Genomic DNA, 23101 nt, shown 5'->3' on the forward strand with positions numbered 1-23101 from the left:
ACATTTTTACTAAACAAAAGTTATTGTGCGTTTGGCATTATTTTCAAAATTTTAAATATTTTATATCCTTCCTTCCCCTCTGCCCCTAATGATTTATAAAATTATTTAGCTTTAATTGTTCGGTCATACAAAAATCTAATTGGTTAGGGGAGACTGGAGCAAAAAGTCACAAAACGGATATTTTATATTTTTTACAAACTACTCGAACGCCCCAGAAATTTCTAATTAGCGCAGTTTTATAGGAAATTTACCGCTCTACAACTTTGTGAAAGTAATTTTCCTGTATTTTGTAATGAAATATATTTATCGAGCTGTTTTCTAAAAGGTAATTTTGTGACCATTCTCAAAAATGCTGGGGCAAATAGTATCAGACATGGGATATTATCACATTTTGATTCGCTTTGTTACGGGATTCCGTAAATTAAAAAAAACCTAGATAACACATTTTCATGGGAAATTTGGTCCTCTATACCTTTGTAAAATACCGTTTTCACTATCTGAACGATAAAAACGCTTTTCAAGCTATTTTGGAAAAAAAAACACACAAAAGACTGCAAATCGTTTGACCAATGCAAACAACAAGCGCGGCGACACATGGCATTGATGTTCTTTTTGCCGTAAGACATCATAAATTGTTTCGGTTTTTCTTACTTTTTGCTCCATACCTTTTGTTACTTTTTACCCCAAGTGGTCGTTCTTAATAAAAAAATTTCTTGAGAGAAGAATCTTTGTAAAATTCTAAAATAGACTGTGGCTTCGTATTGAAAGACTCCAAATTATTTAGGAAATAATTTGAACTTGAAAGAAAATATTTAAAAAATAAGGCTAAAAATTTTGATATTCTTTTATTTTCTAAATTCCTTGTTCGAATTCTAAGAAACATACAACATCGAAGAAGGTCTATGCAAGCTATCTATAGAAAAAATTTTAAGCCGCTATCTTATTTATCTTGGAAGATATTGAATTTTAAAATTTTCGATTTGTGACTTTTTGCCCCAGTCTCCCCTACTAAATGAATAGTATTTTTTTCCAATTTCGAAATTTTACAAATAGAATAAATTTGTGTCTTGCTTGGGAATAATAATAATAATAAAAAAATCTTTCAAATATTTGAAGGAGCTGAGGGCAAATTAATAGTAGCACCATAATTATAACTTTGCCATACGAAAGAGTTTCTACAATTCATTTTGTTCTATTACAAGTCTCTTAAAAGGTATGATTTATTAATTGGTACGTGCGACTATAGAAGAAACCATAAAATCAAGTAGGTGTGGCCTAAATTAGTTTTTTTGTGAATCTAAGTTTAAAAAAGGACCTATAGCATTTTTAGAATACCACTTTAATGCTATTTAAATTTATTTCCAGTTGACTAATAAAAAATTGCAAAAACATGATTTAACATTCCTCAAGTGTATCCTTAAAATAAGCTAAATTTACCATTTTTACAAATATTTTTTTATCTTGATTTTTTCAGTTCGTTAGATTTTCAATTTTTTTTATTGATTTTATAATTATTACTTTTGTTGTATTGTTTTCTTATGTGTGAATGTGACCTTAGTTACAAGGATATTTATATTTAAAAATTATTATATAAAATTTCTCAAACTATTAGGTGATTAGACAGAAACCATGATAATACAGTGAAAGATGATCTCACAACAGACGTCCAATAATTCAGAGTATTTTTTTGTGTGGAAAAATTCTTACATGATAATGCCAGCACGAAGCACGTTTATTTTTCTCAGTGTATCCTCCCTTTTCTCTTCTCTGTCTTTTTTTCTATTAGGAAATTTTTGGTTTTTTTTTTAATACGGTAATATGAAAATTATCAATTGAAAATATATTTTGAATGCCGTAAATGTTTTGGACAAACATGAATTAATACTTGTGATTTATCTCATCCAAGTAAAATTTTTTCCGCTTTTCTTTTGCTAAATAAAGTTATATAAACGTAAAAGTTAATGAGTAACTCACAAAATAATAGGTTAAATTTATATTCGCGTTTTAAAAGCTTTTAATTTTTTTGTTGAAATTGCTTGGATTTTTTTAATTTGAAAAAAGAACCTTCACTGCTAATAATATTATAATAGTAATTTTGTTTAATTTAACCTACAGATAACGCGATTTTTTGTGAAAAGAAATTTCATTTCTCATCCGAAATTTAAGGGGTTTACTCACTTGGAGAACCAAAATATTCAGAACATTTTACTGAGAATCAATTTAATAAAAATTGTTTTCGTAACAAAAATATTTACGATAAGACATTTTGGAACGTTTTTGGAATAATATTGAAAAAATTAAAAAAAAAAAATAGAATGAAAGCTATAATTTGGATTTTTTACTAATAATTACGTATTTAATTAATTTTTACACATAATTAAAAATATCGCATTTTCGAAATTTAGGGAAAAATTGCAAATGACTTACTTACTTCGAAATTTTTAGTTGGAAATTCTCGTAGTTGTATAAAAATCAAGCCCAGCCTAGTGAAAAATTGTCACTGCAATTTTTTTTCAATTGTAATAATAAAACAATTTTGACTTAATATCAATTTGTAAAACAAATTTGAACGAATGAATGTATTGCAAAAATCTGCAAAACTGATTTTTCACATATTTCTCTAAGTGCATTAATAATCCCTTAAAACGAAAGCATCATATTAACTTTCTTCTAGACTTTACACTTATTTCCATCTTTTCTTTCTCTTCTCTTTCTTATTCCTTGACGTGACCAGGTGGAGAAAGTGGCGTACAATTACCTCCAAAACAACTCCTGGCGTTCACATTGTGGGCCAGTGTCTCAATCTCCGCAATCCTTTTCTAACACTACCATCCCGTAAACATAACATCAGCTATAGAAGGGAAAATTTATAGAAGTTTTTCATAAAATCTTACAATTTCCCTCTTACTCTTTCTCTGTTATTTTCTTTTTATATGATATTTTTTGAGTTGAATAATTCTTTTACTAAATCAATTTGGCTGTAAAATAGATGCAAAAGAAAAACTTATAAGTTCTTTTATGTTTATCCTTTTGTCTTGAAGTATAACTTAATGAGGTGTCTCTATTGATTTTCCTGTACAAAAAGATAATTTTCCTGGTATTGATTGATCCGCAAGAATCCCAAAAAAATTGAATGACAAGAGCAATATGACAAATTTTTAATGTTTTTCCCATGGTTTTCCTAATTAAAAAATCCCTCAATAATACCAAACAAAATATAAAAAAAAACACTGTGCATGCTAGTGGCCATGATGAGAGAAAAACTGTTTCTTTATTGACACGTGAGTTTCCATTTCCTTCTCTAATTAACATTAAACAGTTTATACTACACACTTGAGTAGCCAGACAGAATATCGTGTAGCCATACACTTTGATCTCAATCGCAAAAACACAAAAAAAAATCCTTTGCCACATTCTCATCTAACACCAGAAAGACATAGACTTTTCTTTATGCAAATTACACCCATAAGAAAACATGCACCAATTACACAAAATTTTCTATTTTAGGGTAGAAAAAGCATGATCGTCGCTTACCATTTTTTTTTCTTCTATATCTTCTTTTTGCACAATTTATCTTCGCAATCATGAATCGTGATATCTTTTTTTTATTATTTTTAAGTAATCTTTATTTCATTTCTGAAGAAAGGCATAATTTAGTGCAAGAAGAATGCAATTTAGTGCAATTTCATTCTCAATATCCACAATTTTAAATGAAAACTCACAAAGCTGAAGACACATCTAAGAACGATCATTTGACACACAAAGCACAAATCACAGATAAAGAACGACACATACCACATTTTGTTTGAGAAAATAAGATTTCAATAAAAAAGAGAGAGATATTAGGAGCAAATCATCATTTTTGCCAAATTCTCTAACTATTATAAGAATTACTGAGGAAATAGCAAATGTACCTCAATCTCTCTTTAATCCATCCTTAAAGGCATGTTCGCGGCTCCCGACGAGGATCACGGCGTCCTGATCATAACATCAATAGCCGCAGGCTCGTTCCTAATCTGTCTCCTATGCACACTGTGTCATCGAAGAAGAAAACGCCGACATCTTCCGCATTTGGGACTGCATAGGAATGCTGCGCACTACGACTCAACAACAAGTGCCACAGGTGAGTGTCTCATATCTCTAGATCAGTGAGCCTTTAAACCCCAAATAACCTCTATAAGCCTTATCAACATAAGTAATAATATTGAATTACACATTTTTAATAATAATTTGTTAAAGTATTTTTTTAGGATTTTGTAGCCTTCGTATGAATATTTTTTTAATTCTTTTTAATTATTTTTTTTTATAATTTCTTTAGAAAGAATTTCTTAATAAATTTAGGGAATAATATGGGCCTTGAAGGCTAAAAATGTAGCATATTTTCCAATTTTTCTTAGCATAAGTGATTTAAGCTCTAAAGCACGTAAAACTACAAATTTTAAAATATTTTTCTCAATTTTTATTTAAAAAAAAAAAAAACAAAAAAATGTTAAAAATGCAGCCATTGGAACTTGATTTTCGGCGACTAATTTGAAAAAAAAAAACTATTTTTGCGGTATGATAATAAATACATCTGAAATCAAGAAAAACAATTATAATATTCAGTTAGCAAAGGAAAACAATTTATTTAACTTGTATTTAATCGAAGGATTTTTGAAAAATTGAAATTTAGATTTTTGCAAGGAGCGACTCATAATGTTGCATCATCTCTCTCCTCCTACGTCTATATAGCGGATTAGGAGCGAGCTACCGGGTCATAAGGGGAGGCTATGGGTGTGCGCCTATGGTTGCCTCGAGTTCGTAAGGGGAGGGTTAAGTCAGTCTCTGGCGAAACCCTGTCGAGAGCGCTTGGACATGGCCGGTAGCTGCGCCATAAAGCCGCTTGATAGGGAAGTCGCGGATGCAACTCGGATTGCATCAATAAGATGAAAGAAAATCTTTCATCCAAGTACAATACATTCTTATCTATAAGGAGTGTAAAAAATTTCATGAAATCTGACATTGGTTTTTGAGAAATTTGGTCTACTGATTTCAAAAATTGAAGTTTGTAAAAAACTGATATAAAATCGTCATTTCTAAAGCCAAGTATAGCGACACAAATTGGTAAAGGTGACCTCTAAAGACTTTTCTTCTAAATTTTTAATTTCGAATGTCCTGAAATTTTAAAATGATATTATTAACTTATTGACACAAAGAAATAAAAAAATAATGACTTTTTTGGAAATTACAAAACCTACACGTGACCTCTTAAGAAAATTGTTAAAGCAAAAATTAGGACATGAAATACATACTATCACAGTTTTAATATCTTTAAACTAATTCAATAGAAAAGTTTTCTGTAGTTTGAATTTAGAGCTACATTTTAGTTCCAACCCCATTTACGGAAAACATTGCAAAATCAAAAAATAAACAACATTAATGTGTTCCACTCATGAACTTTCTCTAAAAAGCTCATATTACTAATTTTTGCAAAACCTGATATTTTGTATGACTGTATCTTAATATTTTATATAATATAATTCATGAGAAAGTGAATGTATATTTTGAGTTTTTTCTATTAAGCAATTTACTTTTTTTATATCATCCTTCTAGTTATTATTTCTTTTCGATTTTAGTTAATTTTTAAGATAGCAGACGTTTTACTGTTTGTCCGTCGGTCCTCCTACCTGTTCGTACATCAGATTGTTAAAAGAACTAAAAGCCACAGGTAGACATACAAACTGATGCCCTTATGAGACATCTTAAATAAATCATTTCCAATAAAGATTTTTTTTTTTAAATTGTTTAAAAGCAAATATAGAGAATGTTTTCAAACTGATTTGAATAAGATTTGGTATTTTTGAAATGGTTTTGGACTTTTGACTAATTGGAGCTGGTTCAAATCAATTCTAAATTTTCGAACGATAAAAAAATAAATAACAACTGATTCTTTTACCGATGTTAGACATGATAAACAACTTTGTCATCATATATCTAGACAAATAATGAGAAACTAGTTTTGAATATAGAATAAAGTCACAAGTTTGAGCAGTTTTGAGAACACAATGAAGACTAAATTACTCTGATTAAATATTAAATAATCTCTGAATGGTATGTATAAAGATTTGTATAAATAGTGCATGAGATATGGTTACGGTTACAGTACAACTGCAAAAGTTAATCCAAAGAGATTAAACAATATTGTTAAAATATATAAAATTCTACCGTCAAACTTTCAAGCTAATTTTGCAAAATGATACATTGAAACAATTTTTAACGAGTGAATTAATAGGGGAAAATACCTATGCTTCGGACGATCCCAAGCAATGACTAAATTTTGCCAATGTTTCTGAATATATGACTCCGTATTATATTTTAAAAGCTGGACATTTTCCCTTAGTTTTTGAAATATAGGTGCGATTGGCCCAAAAAAATGAGTGTCAGAACGTGTAAATCCAAAATTGGGATCTGACGAGATCAGATTTCACCTCGGACCACAAAAACTATGAGATTGTAAAGAATCTAATTAGTTATTACGAAGCTTGGGATCATATAAAGTATGGGCACTTTTCCCTAACTAATCGACTAATTACAGAAAATATAAAAGCCAAATGCGTTAACATTATTGGATTTATACTATTCATATTCATATATATAAAAATACATAAATATAACTTTTTAACCAAAGTTTAGTTAGATCCTTAATATTTGAAAATATAGAACGATCTTTCTTCTTAAAATCTATTTTACGATATAAATTCAAGGTAAAAACCTTAATAAAACCAGCTATTATCCTTCCAGTCATTTTTTTGCTTATCACTGATCTAGAGGATGCAGTTTTAGAAATAGAGAATTGGAAAAGGGAATTACCGTAGAATTGTCTATTGCAGGACTTGGTTCAAGTCGTCGTCACCTTCAAGGTGGCAGCAGTTTGTCCGGGAGCTTGCACGCCATAAACAGTGGATCACTGCCCATTCCACCAGCGCCTCTACCACCCACAAGTGTACCGCCTCACATTTGCATCAATGACGAATTGGACGATCCCGATGATCTCTTTGGCCACATTGATCGCTTTTCGAATAATGGGGAGAGTGTATAGCAGGAGGAGGAAAGCATCTCACCCCTTTTCTCATCATAAGCAATCACGCCTTAGTTATCTGCAAAATTGCCATACAGGAGCACAATCGAGCAAAGGGGGAGAAAAAATTACTGGCGGGAAATTTTTGGCCGTTTAATTTAAAAAAAAAACTCTAAAACAATTCGATACACATTTCTGTCTCATCCTGACTGACTTTTAGATGACTTCCAGATACTATAACACCTCTCTTGAGTTGCAGAAAAGGATCCTTAAAAATCTTTATGAAAATTCCCAAAAATTATTTTCAAAGTTGTACACCATCATCACTAGGAACAATAATTGAGAGAGAGGATAGGAGGAAATGCAGAAACTATAAAATCAACAAAAAGAAAAGGTAAAGATACCGTAGCAGAAATATTGTACGAAAAAAAGCAACCTCTACTTCCACTAAATGTTTAAGGAAAACCGTAATTTTAATATTTGTAATAATAAAAAAAAGGTGAAAAAACTTATTGTTAATGAAAGAAAATTATGATGATGTAAACAGCACTGAAAAACCCAAAAAAAGATTTTTGAAAATAAAAAAAAATAAGAAATAATTTTCAGAATGGGATAAATAATCACAATTCTAGATATTTCCTACATATAATTTCTATAACAAAAAAAATCAATTTTTTAAGGGAATGAAAAACATAAAATCTAAAAAATATTTTTTAAAAATTCTGCGACAAATATCACACAAAATTCTTTAAATAAACTATTACACCACTTAACAAAAAAATCATAAACTTCAAACACTAAAGAATACATGAATGTAGGTGAAATTAATTAAAACATGACTAAATAATAAAAACAAAATGAATAAAAAATATAATTGAATGTTTAATAATAAAAAAACAAGGTGAAAAAATGAAGAATATACTAAACAATTATGTCTTAAAAAAGAGAGTGGAAAAAAATATTTAAAAAAATGAATGTAGATTTTTGTGTAACTTATTATTAAAATGCAAAATCAAGTAATAATGGCGAAACCCTTTTGCAAAATTAATTCACCGAAATTTGTATTCAATACATTTTAATTTTTTTCTCTTAATTTTAACCTTTATCTTTTTATATATTCTCTCAATTTTACGAAACATTTTTCTTTAACTTCCATTCAATTCACTAAATAAATCCAAAAACAATTGACGCTTACGAGTAGTGAAAAGAATGTAATAAGCATAGGAGTAAAGAAAAAGGAAAAAAAAAATCTTCTAATAGACATTATGAGTGACAAGTATGAAAATTATATTCATATAATTAAAAACAAAAAAAACTTTATAACGAAATGCGGCATTTTATAGTGAAAAAAATAAAAAAAAAGAAATTAAAAAATTGACACTCATAAAAGAAAAATTAACATTTTAATAAGGTGATGAACTAGATTTTCCGAAATTATTTCATTGCGATTTAAATTTGAAAATGGGTAAAAGAAAATTTTAGAAATATCACACGAAATAGTGAAATAATTTCGGAAAAGTAACTTTTTGTCTACGGTTTTATAGGGCAAACAATTAATAAAATTATAAAAAAAACACTAATAATAGAATGTGAGAATAGAGATGAGACATCACTTGCAGTGAGAAATAACAATTTAGGAATTAAAATCAAGAAAATAAATGCAAATGAACGAATGCGCAAATTTATCAAATAAAAACAGACTTTTTTTTTGCATTTCCGTCAATCTTTTTCGTTATTGCACTGAAATCCAAATGAAAAGTTGTAGTAAAATGAGAAGTTCATATAGAGAAAATCAATATAATTAGAGATATTCAAACATTTAACAAGAGAATCGCGGTGGTAAACATTAATCGATGATGAATATTAAAAGAGAACATGAAAAAAAGAAACACAAAAAGTTGTAATAGAGCACGTGTTTTATATATATTTATGAAATAAAAAAGGAGATTAAAAAAAAATACAGTAACTAATATGAGAGTCCCCCCCCCCTTAAATAAATAGCGAGACAAGTCAAAGAAAAATTGAAAAAAAAGAATCTTCTGATTAGTGAAGAGTATGTTAAAATGTTCTGAAATGCAATTGAATTTTTCAACAAGAAAAGTGGATAATTTTGTTTCCTTTCTTGAAACAAGCCTATAGTGGGATAAATATCACAATTTTATGTGAATTGAATGTGCAATTTTGTGAATATTGTCCATCACGGCCAAATTTTTTCGTACATAAACTCCATTTCTCGGCTATAAATACATTAATTACGTAGAATATTTTTCAATCATTTTCGAGAGCGAAAGGATTAGAACAAATTAATAATAATCATTGAAACTTTTTTTCCTGTTATATTATTTGGTGTTCTAATTATTTCTCATAATTCCACAATTAAACAGGGTAAAAAAAAACGAATTAGATGCTTGAGGGATTATTTGAGAGTGATTCAATAATAGGTTTATTTTTATTTGTTTTCAATTATTTCGAAATAATTTTCAACACGCTAAAAAGTAGAAGAGACAAAATGGGAAAACAAAAGCACAAATATTCACAAAAATACATTTCAATTTTTTCAAACTGATAAATCTTTTTTTCACTGATGCAGAAGCGACGCAACACGACACATAAACTGTCACCCCAAATATCATTTAGAAATGAAGAAAAAAAATACTACTAAAAATAATATGGCAAACTCAGTAATGAATTAAAACAAACAGAAGTATGAATAAGTAAAATCCACATATAATATTTAATAATAATGAAACAAGAAAAAACTAATTAAAAAAAAAACTTAGAAAAAAACATGTTGCAACGTTTTGTATAAAAATTCCTAATGTTGTTTGTTATAATCAAAATTAAACTGTTATATTAATAATAATAAAAAAAATAATAAATAAACATGTAATAATATTAAATGAGAAAAGAAAAAAAACAAGGAGTGATCATGAGAATATGTGGGGGGAAGAATAGCAAGTCAGGATTGATAATGATGTTAATAGGAAATGTGAAACTTTGTTTTCTATACCCATTAATATTGAAATATGTGGTAAAAAAATACGGTAATAAGAAAAAACTGTAACGAGTTAACGAAAATATGGAATTTATTTGATATGTAAATAAATACTGTTTAATTCGAAAGAAGAAAAGAAATAAAATTGTATGTAACACAGAATAAAGTTTTTCATTTAACTAATATTTGATTTCTTTTTCCCAAATAGATAAATTTTCCAAATAGAATTTTGAGGATTTGGGTGATTTTATAAACATACCAAAAGAGCTTGAATTTTTCTACAATAAAGCACTTTTCAAATGAACAAATTAAAAAAAAAAACTTAAAATTGTTGTTCATATTCTTATATGAATAAATTAGCTATGTATTAAAACAGTTTTGATGTGCTTGTATTTTTAGACATTTTAAGAATTGCTCTTTAAAGTTGATATAAAATTTTCAACTTTACCGTTTAAAATCCTGGATTTTAAACGCTAAGAGATATGGATTTCCTGCCTTCGTGAACCCCCCCCCCCCCAGAAAAAGTCAACATTTTCTAGGCAACCTAACTTACCTCAATTACCAAAAACGTTTTTCGACTTATCTCCAAAAATTGACCCTGCCGATTTTGTTTATTTTCGGATAAGTTTTGGAGGTAGTTCAGCTGAACATTTTGTTATTCGACATCTTTCACCGGAAAAATCGCCATCTTAAATTATTCAATTATTCAACCACCCTGGAGGGCCTAATTTTTAACGGATTTTATCAAATTTGGATTTCGAACTCGTAACTTAGATCCCGTCTGACCAGATAAGCGTGAATCATAGCCTCAATTAACCCCTATCTTTCATACCTTACTTTTAAGAAGCTCCCATACAAAATACCCCTTACTAAATATATGTGAAGGACACTGTTTTGCGTTCATGGTGGTGAGCAGCGGAACTACGAAAATTATGTTGCCGGCCTTGTTGCTCAGCTGACAGTGACAAGATGGAATATTTTCCAAAACATTTTATTTGTTTTTAAAATTCTCGTAGATTCTCAGTGATTTTAGTGTTTTTTTTTTAATAATAATAAATGTGCGTGAGTGCGTGTCGTGTAGAGAAAAGTGTCGTGGTCACAATAAACAAATTTCCAACCCTGAAAACGTGTTTTTATTCCCTTTTGGGGGTGTTTTTTAGGAGACATTTTTTTCGGAATAGTTTTTTGTTTTTCTAAAGTGTTAAATCGTTCATCCTGGTTAAATAAAACATATCACTATCTTTGTAGCTTCTATCATTTGTATAAAATTCGAAGGTGAAATCAGGATGTGCAGTTGACAGTTTCATTCCACCGCCATTGATGTACGTGGGAAAATCCAGTCCTTAATTCGGGCCTACCACTCGGATCTTGCCAATGAGGGCTAAAATAGTGCCTAAAGCTGGGTGCTAATTAATGACTAAACGCTGGGTCCGCCTTACCCTGTGTCAGACGGGATGCTATACCTCAAAAGTACTTTCGAATCATTTACCGTTTACCGGTACTCAACCGATTTGAATCGATTCATAATTCACTCAATAGATTCCAGAAAATAGTTTAAAGAGTAATAAAAATTATATTCGAACAAAAATTACTTATCGGTAAATAATCGGTTCATTACCGGTTGACAACCGATTTGAACCGATTTATATCACTTAAAATATTTCCCAAAATACACCTCAGGACTAATTTCATTGAATTTCGCGAATTTCGTATAAAAATATTTATCGGTTATGAACCGGTTCATTACCGATTTAAAACCTGTTGAAACCGATTCAGTTTTATAGGAAATTCTAAGACTTTTCCAACGAGCTGAAACATGACCCCGTTCACTTGATAAACGCGCTCTCTAGTGTCTTTTTAACATTTGATCTTGAAACCCCGTTATTAGGAATGATTCAACGGTATTTTCGTCTAAGGACGAAATGTCCCCCTGGATAATCTCTAAAACATATCTGAAAATGAAAAAAATCGCACGACGCGATTTCGAGCAATCCCAAAAAACATGGTTTTGGATGAGAAGGGGAAGGGTGGGGGAAAAATCAGAGGCATGTTAACGATCATTGGGTCGATTTATGAGGGGGTCCTTCGAAGATCCCAAGTTTTTATCTCTGACCGTTTGGCCTCTAGAGCTGGCGACAGCCGAACGGACAGACGGACAGACGGACAAACAGCGTGATGACATTTCTCAGAAATCGTCTGAAACGTGAAGATTTGTTGAGAAAAGTGGTCTTCGGGGGGTGGAACGTGGAAATTTGGGGGGGGGGGGGGTGTGAAAAAATCGAGTAATTATATATATACTGCTCTCTCCGTGTCAGTGAAGTTCGAGTAGTAAAATTAATCCGTTCGGCATATTTTACACCACGCTTTGTAATGTAAGACAAGTTCTGACTCTATGCTCTTATCTCATGAGTTCCAGAATTCTGCAAGACTAGAAAATTTGCATATACAGTAGAGCAGAGGTGTGCAAGAACCGTTGAAACCGAATAAACGTCTAAATAAGTTTGTTCAGGTAGCGTTTTGACAATTGACCTACACGTTTCATTTGACGTTTGTTCGGTTTCAAACGGTTCTTGCACATCTCTGCAGTAGAGCCTCCTAAATTCGAACGCTCGGGGGGTATTTTTGACATTTCTCACTTCCCAAATTCGAACGATTTTTTCAAAACTAACGAAATTTTTGTGAGATTAAATTGTACTTTGAATCAAATTCCCTTACTTTCTCGCAAGTCTTAGTGGTAACATACTTCCTTTTCATTTTACACGACCAAAATGTATGTAAATATTCAGGAAGAAGCACATAAATATGATTTTCATTCACCAAGAATACGAACTTTCTAACATAACCTCACAATTGACATTTTGAATCCAAACGGCGTCCGAATTTGAGAGATTCAGATTTGAGAGACTCTACTGTAAGGGAGACCGGGGTAGTTTAGCCACCAAAAGAAATTTTTGATTTTGTATAATTTGTACAAAATATCTTTGTATGAGTCTGATAAATGTTTCAATGAATAAGAAGGAAAGTGTATACTTAGAATGAAGGGTGGTTTGCTCATTATTCCTTCGAAGGCAATCTATAAGATGCCACTAACTAATACTATACGTGGCTAATTCTGCCCAGGTCTCCCCTACCAACTCTTTTTTCAATTGAAATCAATTAACTTTGAATATTTTTTTCAGATTTCTTTTCTTTCATAATATTTCATGTTTTTTGTGGACTCAATTTTATTATTTATTTCTTTTATTATATAGGAGTACTTTATTTTTGGAACGAGAAATTATTTAGAATTAGAATATAAAAAAAATAATTTGTCAATTTAAACACAAATAATTACTTTTATAAATTATAACTTATTTTAAGCTAGACAAAATAGAGTGCATATTATGTGATAAGAAAGTTGCTGCACCTAGCTGATAGTGATATCCTTCCTCTGCTCTACAATGCCTTATGGCCTCTACAATTTGGGAGCACTTTTTGTCAAAAACTTACTTTTCCGCCTTTACTCCCATTACTCGCCTTTACTTTTCCGGTTAGTGAGCAAACTTTCTCTTTGAGGAATTTATAACAGAGTCAAAACGTCAATACCCATCTTTCCTTAAAAAATTAAAGCGGTGGAGTTTTTTCATCAACTTGTGTAAAAATGTTAAGCAAATTTTAATATGTAATTTTACAGTTAAATTTCAAATTTTGGTACTCATTTTCTTTACAGTACTGGTAAGCGCTTTTGTAATGCATTTCGGTTGATGGGTTAATTTTTATACGATGTCAGTCGGGTATATCAAGTTGACGTTTCCAGAATCAACAAAATCACTAATCTCTCAAAAGTTTGAATAGTTACTTATAAAAAAAGTGAAAAGCAAAGGGAAAATTGAACAGTTCTTCAAGGGAGCTTCTCTGTGAATCATGTCTATTGAAATCGAATCAGCAGAGTAAGTATTTCTAGAGAACAGGAAGAAAACAGAAGAATCTAACCTCAACTTCGATTGTTTAGCGTTATTCGGCTAATTCAGCAGTATTTGAGGGAGTCCAACCTGCTGAAGACCCTCCAGACGCTCCAGGTAAAGTGGAAACATGTTCCGACCTAATCCTGTGGTACTCCACTGTGGGGAAACGTGCTGCAACTTTTGTGTCTGTTTCAGGAGGAAACCGGCGTTTCCCTGAACACCGTTGACAGTGTTGATGGGTTCGTTTCAGATATCCACAATGGACACTGGGATACCGTACTCAAGGCAATACAGTCGCTCAAATTGCCGGACAAGAAGCTGATTAATCTGTACGAGCAGATTGTTCTGGAGTTGATTGAATTGCGGGAGTTGGGAGCAGCTCGATCTCTGCTGAGACAGACAGATCCCATGATCAAGTTGAAGCAGCAGAATCCAGAGAGATATATGCATCTGGAGAGTATGCTGCAGCGAGCATATTTTGATCCACGGGAAGCATACTTGGAAGGAAGTAGCAAGGAAAAGAGGCGGGCTGCAATTGCTCAGGAATTGAGCGGAGAAGTTTCTGTGGTACCTTCATCGCGTCTCCTGGCTCTGTTGGGACAAGCCCTGAAATGGCAGCAGCATCAGGGTTTGCTTCCGCCAGGAACAACCATCGATTTGTTCCGCGGAAAAGCTGCTATTCGGGATCAGGAGGAGGAAATGTGCCCAACACAGTTGGCCAGGCAGATCAAATTCGGCTCGAAATCCCACGTTGAGTGTGCCCAATTCTCACCAGATGGTCAGTACTTGGTCACTGGGAGTGTGGATGGATTCATTGAGGTGTGGAACTTTACCACGGGAAAAATGAGGAAGGATCTCAAGTATCAGGCTCAGGAGCAGTTTATGCTCATGGAACATGCTGTGTTGGCAATGGCATTTTCCCGAGACAGCGAAATGCTGTCCACGGGATCCCAGGATGGGATGCTGAAGGTCTGGAAGATCCAAACCGGACAGTGCCTTAGGCGCTTCGAAAAAGCTCACTTTAAGGGCATTACCTGTCTTCAGTTCTCCCGTGACAACAGTCAGATTCTCTCTTCGTCCTTCGATCACAGCATCCGCCTGCATGGCCTGAAGTCTGGGAAGATGCTGAAGGAATTCAAAGGTCACACATCCTTCGTCAACGAAGCTGTCTTCACGGCAGATGGACACAATGTTCTCAGTGCTTCGAGCGATGGCACGGTTAAAGTTTGGTCCCTCAAGACAACCGAATGCGTCTCAACTTTCAAGGCTTTGGGCAATGAATTGGCTGTCCACACAGTTCTCATTCTACCCAAGAATCCGGAACACTTCATTGTCTGCAATCGGAGCAATACTGTCGTGTTGATGAACATGCAGGGCCAGACTGTGCGATCTTTCTCGTCAGGAAAGCGCGAAGGAGGAGCCTTCATTTGCGCAACAATTTCACCGCGAGGGGAGTACATCTACTGTGCCGGGGAAGATCTGGTGCTCTATTGCTTTTCCATCACTTCCGGAAAACTCGAAAGGACGCTAAATGTAAGTACCGAACTTCAATACACATAAAATCCCTTTTTCTCATGACCCAAAGAACTGCGAAGAATTACAGCGATGTACCAAAAATAATTTCACAGTCCTTAATGAAAATTTCGATTTGGCGACTATGTTGTTAAAAAAGTTTAAAAAAATCACAATAAAGTCACGTTTACAGGGTTTAAGAATATGAAAAAAATCCTTAATGTGTCTCGGCTAAAATATAAAATTATAGGGGAACCTAGGCCAAGTATGACATATTGGAAGTTTTATTTTGCTCACGAAGTCATAGAAAACCTTAATGGAGATTTATAATAAAAATAAACCGAAGATTTTTTTCTATTTCGAAGGAAAATATATTTTTTGTTATCGGAGAAATTATCGTCTGCAAAAATATCGTCCAACTTCGATTTACTTAGGGTAAAGTGGTATAATTTGGACAGTGGTACAAGTTGGACAATTGGTACAATTTGGACAGGGCTTTTTGTCTTGATAAATTTAGTACTTCATTTTTATTTGTATATTTTTGATGCTTTAGTTTTAAAATTTGGTTCCTTGTGCTTAAAAACAAATTTTGTACTGTATTTATCAAGAAAAAAGCCATGTCCAACTTGTACCGGCGAATTGTCCAACTTATAACACTAATTCCAAATTATATCACTTTACCCTATAGATATTTTATATCGTCTTTACTTAAAAATATTTCAAAACACCCCATTAAATCCGTTACTGAGGTTTAGATTACGAGTCTAGTGCAAGAAATAAAACTTCGTTACATAAATTTGATTAATCGAAAAGTGTGTCTTGGCTCTAAAAGTATGTCTTGTCCAAAAGTATCTGTAAACACAAGTAGATTTTGATTCTCCAATAGTGTCTTGGATAAAAAGTAAATGGAACTCTATTTGCACAAAAAGTCGTTGTAGTTCGAAAAATTCAATTTCGAATTTTCATACTAAATTTTCGAACGTGGGGAAACTTTATCAAATATCACACTAAAAAGCTGGCAAAAGTCACTCAGTGATTATGGAGTAATTAAATAATGGGACAAGAACAGTATTCGTCGTTGTTCTGTTTTTTCCCTCACATTAATGTGAAGATCGTCATATTTTGACACTTGAGCACTTCGAAATTCGAACAGGATATACTTCAGTCGCCTTGCGAAAGTAACAGGAAGTAAGAATGTCTCTTTTCTGGCTTTTCAAATAGATGTTCGAATATTTCAAGATTTACTTTTTATCTACGGAATTTTGATTTTCGATTCAAAATTTACGGTTTTCGATTCGGGATTTCGAACAAACCAATTTAGAATTCAGATAACTCTCCTAAAACTAAATAAAAAAAATTTAATAGAACTTTAAAATTTAATATTTACTTAATTATTTTTATATTTTTATCAGTGATCGAATTTCTGAATTTCATTGTCCGGAATTCTGACTTTTTTTAATTCGAAATAGAGTTTGATTTTTTTGAACATGAGTAATACAATATTTTGTTCAAATAGAGTGCTTTTTACCTATTAGCCCTATTAGCCAAAACACTTAACTCTTTCGTTTCTTTTGGGACTCTGAGTACCCAAAGCAGCATATGAATATTCTGTGAAAAACAATGATTTTTAATTATTCAGAACTGATAAAAATCGGATTCTTGTAGATGATTACAAACTATACGGATGTCCAAATGTAAGATATTTTTTGTAGGACCTCAATTAATTCCTGAGCTTAGATATTTTTGATTAAAAAAAGATGAAATTGGCTTGCAGCATATATTAATTAATGAACTCGGTCATCATGTCGCGATATCGAACGTCAGTATCAGTAACGCTTTATCACCTTTATTTTCAGATAATACACTGCTTCAATATTATTAATCATTTGAAAGGCTTGTTCTTGGATGACAAATGTATTTAGCCTCCAAAATTGATTCATTTCTGTGAATTTTTCAATTAGACTCTTCATAGTTGACGAAGTTAAATCAATTTTCTGACCAATTCCCGAACCAAATTATTTAATTATTTTTAAAATATTTTTTTAAGAACAAAATAGCGTTGGTTTAGCATTTAGTGATGGATTTTCTAAAAACTCTGATCTATAAACTGTCACTTTTATTATTCGTTGCAGACTTTTATTTCAGAAATGCAGCCAAATTAAAATTTTGCGTGATTTTTGGGACACCCTTTAGTCTATTATTTTGTGTTACATTATTTTTTACGCCGAACTGTATGTGTTAATGCAGCCATTCAAAATTTACTTATCACTTAAACGGCTTTTAAGCAAATACAAAAAAAAATCACAACTTATCTACCTAATCAATCAATTGTTCCACTTGTTGAATTAATTTGTTTCCCCCCAAAAACTTCACTTCCAATGAATTGCTAAAAAAACCGCGTGATTCGGCAATAAATTTATATTAGCATTTTGTGTTAAATGGTTTTAATGGAAATTTAATTATGACTTCAATTGGTTCTCTTTTAGGTTCATGAGAAAGACATTATCGGTCTTACCCATCACCCGCACCAGAATCTCCTGGCCAGCTACGGCGAAGACGGAGTGCTGAAGCTGTGGAAGCCATAAAAATAATTCATTTTCTATCAATTTAATCCATTTATTCTCTGTAAGACTTATGGCAAATAAAGATTTTTGTGCGAGTATCAGAAATCAGGGTGATTCAATGGGTAAATCAACAATTTTCACGTGCTCCAAATCATTGAAGTAGCTGTCCTGCATTGCACTTCGCGCTGCAATGCGTTTGTTGGGATCATATTCGAGAAGATTGAGTAGGAGTTCGTGGGCATTCTGACGGATTATTTCCGTTGGGGGTGATTTGCGTTCCCAGCGAGGGAAGATGCTCTTGTATTCGGGCATTTGATTGATGCCTGGCCAGGTGGAATTGTCAGGAGTGCCTAGAAGTTCGAAGATTTTGTATAGTTGATGGATTTCGCTGTCGCCAGGGAAGAGAGGTCGCTTGATGATCATTTCTGCGAAGATACAGCCCAAACTCCAGATGTCAACTCCTGTGGAATAGAACTTAGTGCCCAGGAGGATTTCTGGGGCACGATACCAAAGAGTGACGACTTCATGCGTGTACGAGCCCATGGGGATGTTGAAGCATCTGGCCAATCCGAAATCTGCCAGTTTGATGTGGCCCTCAGTGTCCACGAGAAGGTTCTGGGGCTTGAGATCTCGATGCAAGATGCGATGCATATGGCAGAATGCAAGAGCGTCCAGCATCTGATGCATATAGCTCTGGAAGTTTTGGGTTTTTTTTTCTGTTAGCTTTTTCAAGAAATTTTAAGAACGCATTTTAAAGGCCCATTTATACAAGGCTAATTTGATTAGAAATCCCTCGTTCGAGATAAAAATCTCCTTTGAGATTTGGTTTATTCTTGTCTACCTTTTAGTGTCTTCTAGGATCTCTCTGGGAGTCTGGGCAAATTTAAACGAAGGTATTTTGGTTCGAAATGTTCCTTTCGAAATAATTATCGCCACTGAGCTTCAGCTGTACTTTCGAAAATATGCCTGATATATTTTTTGTGACGTGGAAAGCTCAATTTTGAACAAAATAATAAGAAAATTTCTAATCTAGGGGATCACTTTAGGGGAAACCGAGGAAGAATTAGTCAATAAGACAGCAGTGGGGTGTTCTAGTTCTCCTTAGAAAGAATGTTGAGCAAATTACTATTTATTCAGAGTAATTAAGTCCCTTCCTTATTCACTGAAATATTTATCAGTGTTTTAAACAAATTTTTCACAAATTATAGAAAAGGAATAAAAATCATTTGCTTGCTAATAATTCTTTCCCGGTCTCCCCTACCTCTGAATTTGAAATCCTTTATTTGTGGCACTAAAAATTCACTTCAAATCTCTCAGCTTTCCTTATCTCAGAATTAAAGGGTTAGCCTGCGTATTCTGTGATTTTTGCGGATGGTAAAGAGAAAAGAGGTGCAAAGAATACCAGAACGTAGAGGTCGTTTATAAATGTCTGGATTGTCTTGAGGATTTAAGAGTAAAATTATTAAATAGAAACTTTCTAGCTTTTTCAATAATATACCAGAAAACGGAGGTGTTTTCCAAATATAGGGACAACATTAGCAAAAAATCTTCCTGGACATGGTTTTTTTGTTCAAAGGATTGGTAACCCAAATTCCCCACCATGTCAAAGTTTAATTATTATGCATATTTTATTATTTTATTAGTTCTTTTTTATTATAAATTTCTTGTGATTGAAAGCCTTCCTGAATTTATTTTATATTATAGCAGAGACACACCTGGGGGGATTATAACAAACGGAGCAGAGATTTTATTTCAGAAACGAACCGCTAAGACAAATTATTTTAGACTCATCGTAAAAATAATTCCTAATACGATACTTCAAATTGAACCTAAGGGTCCTAAATGCAGTTTAACACTTGGAAGGACCCTAGTGGCAGCCGCTGCCAATTTTGTTTTCAATTTTATTTTTTATGATGAAGAATATATTATTGCGCCTGGAGAGGAATTCTGTAACGCTCTGGCAATGCCATGTGAGAAATTGGGCTTGAATCTTAGGAGAGCTTTTTTCGAAAATGCGATTCTGTAGCCGTGACATTGCCATTTCAGCTCACGTGGCATTATCAGAAGTCACATATTTGAGATTTCTGGCAATTCAAATGACAATAAATTTTTTTAAATAAATCAACCAAGAAGTACTGTATTTGCTGCCCGAATTTCTATCTAATTCGGTTGACATTTGTCTTAAATCTCCGAATTTGAGAGAGTCTACTGTACTCTATGATTCTGATAAAGATGAAAACATCGAATGTTTAGAAATCTTTAGATACAGTAACCAAGCAGATGAAATTTCTGATTCAGACATCAGAAAAAAATTGACTAAAGCTCCGAATGCTAAAATATAAGTAAAAATATCACAATATTTTGTAAAATTCGATAAATGGCTGCGGCTGCCACTTGCTCCCTCCGTGACACTTTTAGTTAGGGACAGGGTTCTACGAAGTGTTAAAAGGGCAGGATATTCAATCTGTTATAATCTGTTTAAATGTGTCTCGACTAAAAATGAGTTTGGCATATTATTTTTTCTTTAAATAAATATAGTATATTGTATAGGGAGCCTTTGTATTGTATAGCCTTCTCAAAAGTAATTAAATTACACGCTATTTAGGATTTTAAGACCTACGGGAACTGGGATAAACCTCTAGTCTGAAGACCGCTTTAGGCTTTATTTGAGCCCCTTATGTCTATCCAACAAACCTTACTTTTGCGGATGTTGCCTTGTAACGCTTGGCACAAGTAAATAACCCAGATTTCCAAAAGGAGATTTTCAAATAGAGTTTTCACGTGAAAGGTTTAATCCGCCGAAAGTTAGGGCTTTGACATACCTGAGGACTAGCCGAAAGACGGCTTAGCCTAAATTTATTAGAAATAATAGTCAAACTACATTTCCATAATTTTCCACTAAGTCGTCTCTCGACTTAAGCCAAAAGACGATTTGATAATGATACAAGTGGGAAAATGATACAAATGTGGTTTAACCATTATTTCCAATATAATTACAGTAGAATCTCTCAAATTCGGGCATATGCGACCGAAATGTCAGCCGAATTAGAAATTTGGGCGACAAACTTTTTGAAATGCAACGATTTTCTATTCATGTGCATATAGATATTGAGTTTACACACTGATATTATATCGTAAATTGCATGAAAATCCCTCAATAATGCAAAATCATATCAAAACTAAGCCAAACCATGTCAAATTTGAGCATATTTGATTCATTTGATAATCATAATCAAACTTGAAAAATGACAACAAACTTTTTTCAAATGTAACCGCTGCCCGAATTAAAAAGTCGCCCGATCTTAAAAGAGTCGAATTTGCGAGAGTCTACTGTACACTAAGCCTAAGCCGTCTCTCGGCTAATCTGATCTGTCAAGGCTCTTAGATAAAATGAAACACTGAAAAGCTGAAAATGGTCATTTTTTCGAATGGGGGATTTCAAAATCGAAATACCCTTGTTTAAATGGCCCTTAAGAAGAGAAAACGTATCCTACTGTGTCCACACTAACGAGTCTCGAATAACTCCAAGCGTGGTTTACGTTTGAGACAAAATCTTCGGTTCTTCTGTCTTCTGTTACAAATCCTTCACGCCTTAAGGGGGCAAGGGGGGGGGACAAGGGAATGAATGAACTATCTTAATTCTTTACTGTCTTACCTTAACAAGCTTGGGCGTGAGCAAATCCCGTTTCTGTTCCAGGAGCTTCTTCAAGTCCATATTGAGACACTCAAAGACCATGTAGACACAGCCCTCGCCCATGATTACATCAAACAGATTGACTATGGCAGGATGTTTGAGATCTTTGAGGAGAGAAATCTCCCGAATGGCAGTTGAAGGAACACCCTCCGTCTCACTGGAAGTTGCAATCCAGGATTAGGAACAAAGTAATCATAATTATTTTATTCAATTTTTCAAGATTTTTTCTCTTCATTCAAATACAATTTTACCTACAATCATTAATCACTGAAAAGAGCAAGACCTGAGGGGAGAAACATATCTACTGAGAAATACAGGGATCGATGGATTTTTCCAGAAAATCAAGCCGAATAATGTGGTGCTACGAATTGTTTATAATTCCACGCAGCACAGCACACGATTTCGGTTGATGCACCAGAATTAATGCCTTCCAGCAATTTCTATCGATTTCAAGACTCTCGCGGAATCCAAGAGGAGCTAAAGTAAAAACTCCTAGCTAAGAAATCAGTCTAGAAGAGCTCCCAGCTAATACAAGTTCCGAGAATCATAATGATCACAGGCAGCGTCCGGAAACAAATGTACAATGTAGGTTAAAGGAGAATACCCAAGGTATTCGCACAAGATAAAGGATATATTCCCTTGCTTATTTCTTAAGAAGGAGCTTAAGTACAGTACACAAAAGCTAAAATATTCAGAAAACCAACAAAAAAGGTAAAATAGCAAAAAATAAGTTGTAAACAAACCTCTCCAGACGAATCTTTTTGAGAGCCACGCATTTTCCCGTTTTCTTGTCGTTTGCCTTATAAACAACGCCGTACGTTCCTTCGCCGATTTTCTCTATTTTTCTGAACTTTTCCACATCATACATTGTACTTTTCTTAGTTATAATTGCATTTAAAGCAATATTTTCACTATTATTTACTTGTCAAACGACTAGCGCGGGAAATATTGATCCGCCGTGACAGTAGACCCACCAATGACGTTATGATGATGCGGAGACCCCTATAAGTAAAGCGTCAGTGGACATACGTTGGAATAGTCCGTCGAACTTTCTTCTGATACACTGTTAACCCCTTATGTCTTAAGGCGTCTACACACTAGAAAAACAATTTTCGTCAAAAATTGCCCTTTTTTTAAAAAAAAATGTTTTTCCCTATAATATGATAGGGGAAATTTTCTTAAAAAAAGTGTTTTTTTTTTTAAAATTGTTCCTAGATTGTAGGCGGCTTTAGGAACAACAATGAAATCTGACAAAAATCGCACAAAAAATACATTTTGTCCTATTTAGTACAGAAAATAGATTAAGTAGATTAACAGATTGTTTTTTGCCTTATA

General features: G+C 33.0%; 3 protein-coding genes across 20 annotated transcripts in view; 2 read left to right on the top strand and 1 right to left on the bottom strand.

Moving 5' to 3' along the window:
* Positions 1 to 10218, top strand: part of LOC129798743 (dorsal-ventral patterning tolloid-like protein 1) — a 152386-nt gene extending 142168 nt beyond the window's left edge. For 13 of the 18 annotated variants that reach the window (XM_055842067.1, XM_055842059.1, XM_055842118.1 and 10 more), the window contains 2 exons: positions 3944 to 4123; positions 6855 to 10218. In XM_055842067.1, the coding sequence (XP_055698042.1) occupies positions 3944 to 4123; positions 6855 to 7078 (404 nt within the window). In that variant the 3' untranslated portion in view covers positions 7079 to 10218. Of the gene's footprint in view, positions 1 to 2734; positions 3282 to 3943; positions 4124 to 6854 lie in introns of those variants that run through there. The other 5 variants (XR_008751462.1, XR_008751463.1, XM_055842142.1 and 2 more) reach the window with 4 other exon arrangements.
* Positions 10219 to 13816: 3598 nt separating this feature from the next.
* Positions 13817 to 18177, top strand: LOC129799051 (WD40 repeat-containing protein SMU1). Its single transcript, XM_055842651.1, has 4 exons — positions 13817 to 13981; positions 14044 to 14110; positions 14192 to 15529; positions 17995 to 18177. The coding sequence occupies exons 1-4, from the start codon at positions 13956 to 13958 to the stop codon at positions 18091 to 18093; spliced, it is 1530 nt and encodes a 509-aa protein (XP_055698626.1). The 5' UTR covers positions 13817 to 13955; the 3' UTR covers positions 18094 to 18177.
* LOC129799086 (cyclin-dependent kinase 2) lies at positions 18104 to 22747 on the bottom strand. Its single transcript, XM_055842713.1, has 3 exons — positions 22510 to 22747; positions 21728 to 21923; positions 18104 to 18765 (listed from the first exon to the last, which is right to left on the bottom strand). Exons 1-3 carry the CDS (start codon positions 22632 to 22634, stop codon positions 18178 to 18180), a joined length of 909 nt encoding a protein of 302 aa, XP_055698688.1. The 5' UTR covers positions 22635 to 22747; the 3' UTR covers positions 18104 to 18177.
* Between the last annotated feature and the right edge of the window lie 354 nt (positions 22748 to 23101).

Source organism: Phlebotomus papatasi, chromosome 1, assembly GCF_024763615.1.
Source record: "Phlebotomus papatasi isolate M1 chromosome 1, Ppap_2.1, whole genome shotgun sequence".
NCBI lineage: Eukaryota > Metazoa > Arthropoda > Insecta > Diptera > Psychodidae > Phlebotomus > Phlebotomus papatasi.

Bases quoted from the DNA above. Each gene is read 5' to 3' on its own strand.
- LOC129799086 (XM_055842713.1), bottom strand. From the start codon at position 22,634: ATGTATGATGTGGAAAAGTTCAGAAAAATAGAGAAAATCGGCGAAGGA. The intron at 21,924-22,509 runs GTTTGTTTACAA...TGCAACTTCCAG, and splicing joins AAAAAGATTCGTCTGGAGAG to TGAGACGGAGGGTGTTCCTT. The intron at 18,766-21,727 runs GTAAGACAGTAA...CAAAACTTCCAG, and splicing joins TCACGCCCAAGCTTGTTAAG to AGCTATATGCATCAGATGCT.
- LOC129799051 (XM_055842651.1), top strand. From the start codon at position 13,956: ATGTCTATTGAAATCGAATCAGCAGA. The intron at 13,982-14,043 runs GTAAGTATTTCT...TCGATTGTTTAG, and splicing joins ATTGAAATCGAATCAGCAGA to CGTTATTCGGCTAATTCAGC. The intron at 14,111-14,191 runs GTAAAGTGGAAA...TGTCTGTTTCAG, and splicing joins AGACCCTCCAGACGCTCCAG to GAGGAAACCGGCGTTTCCCT.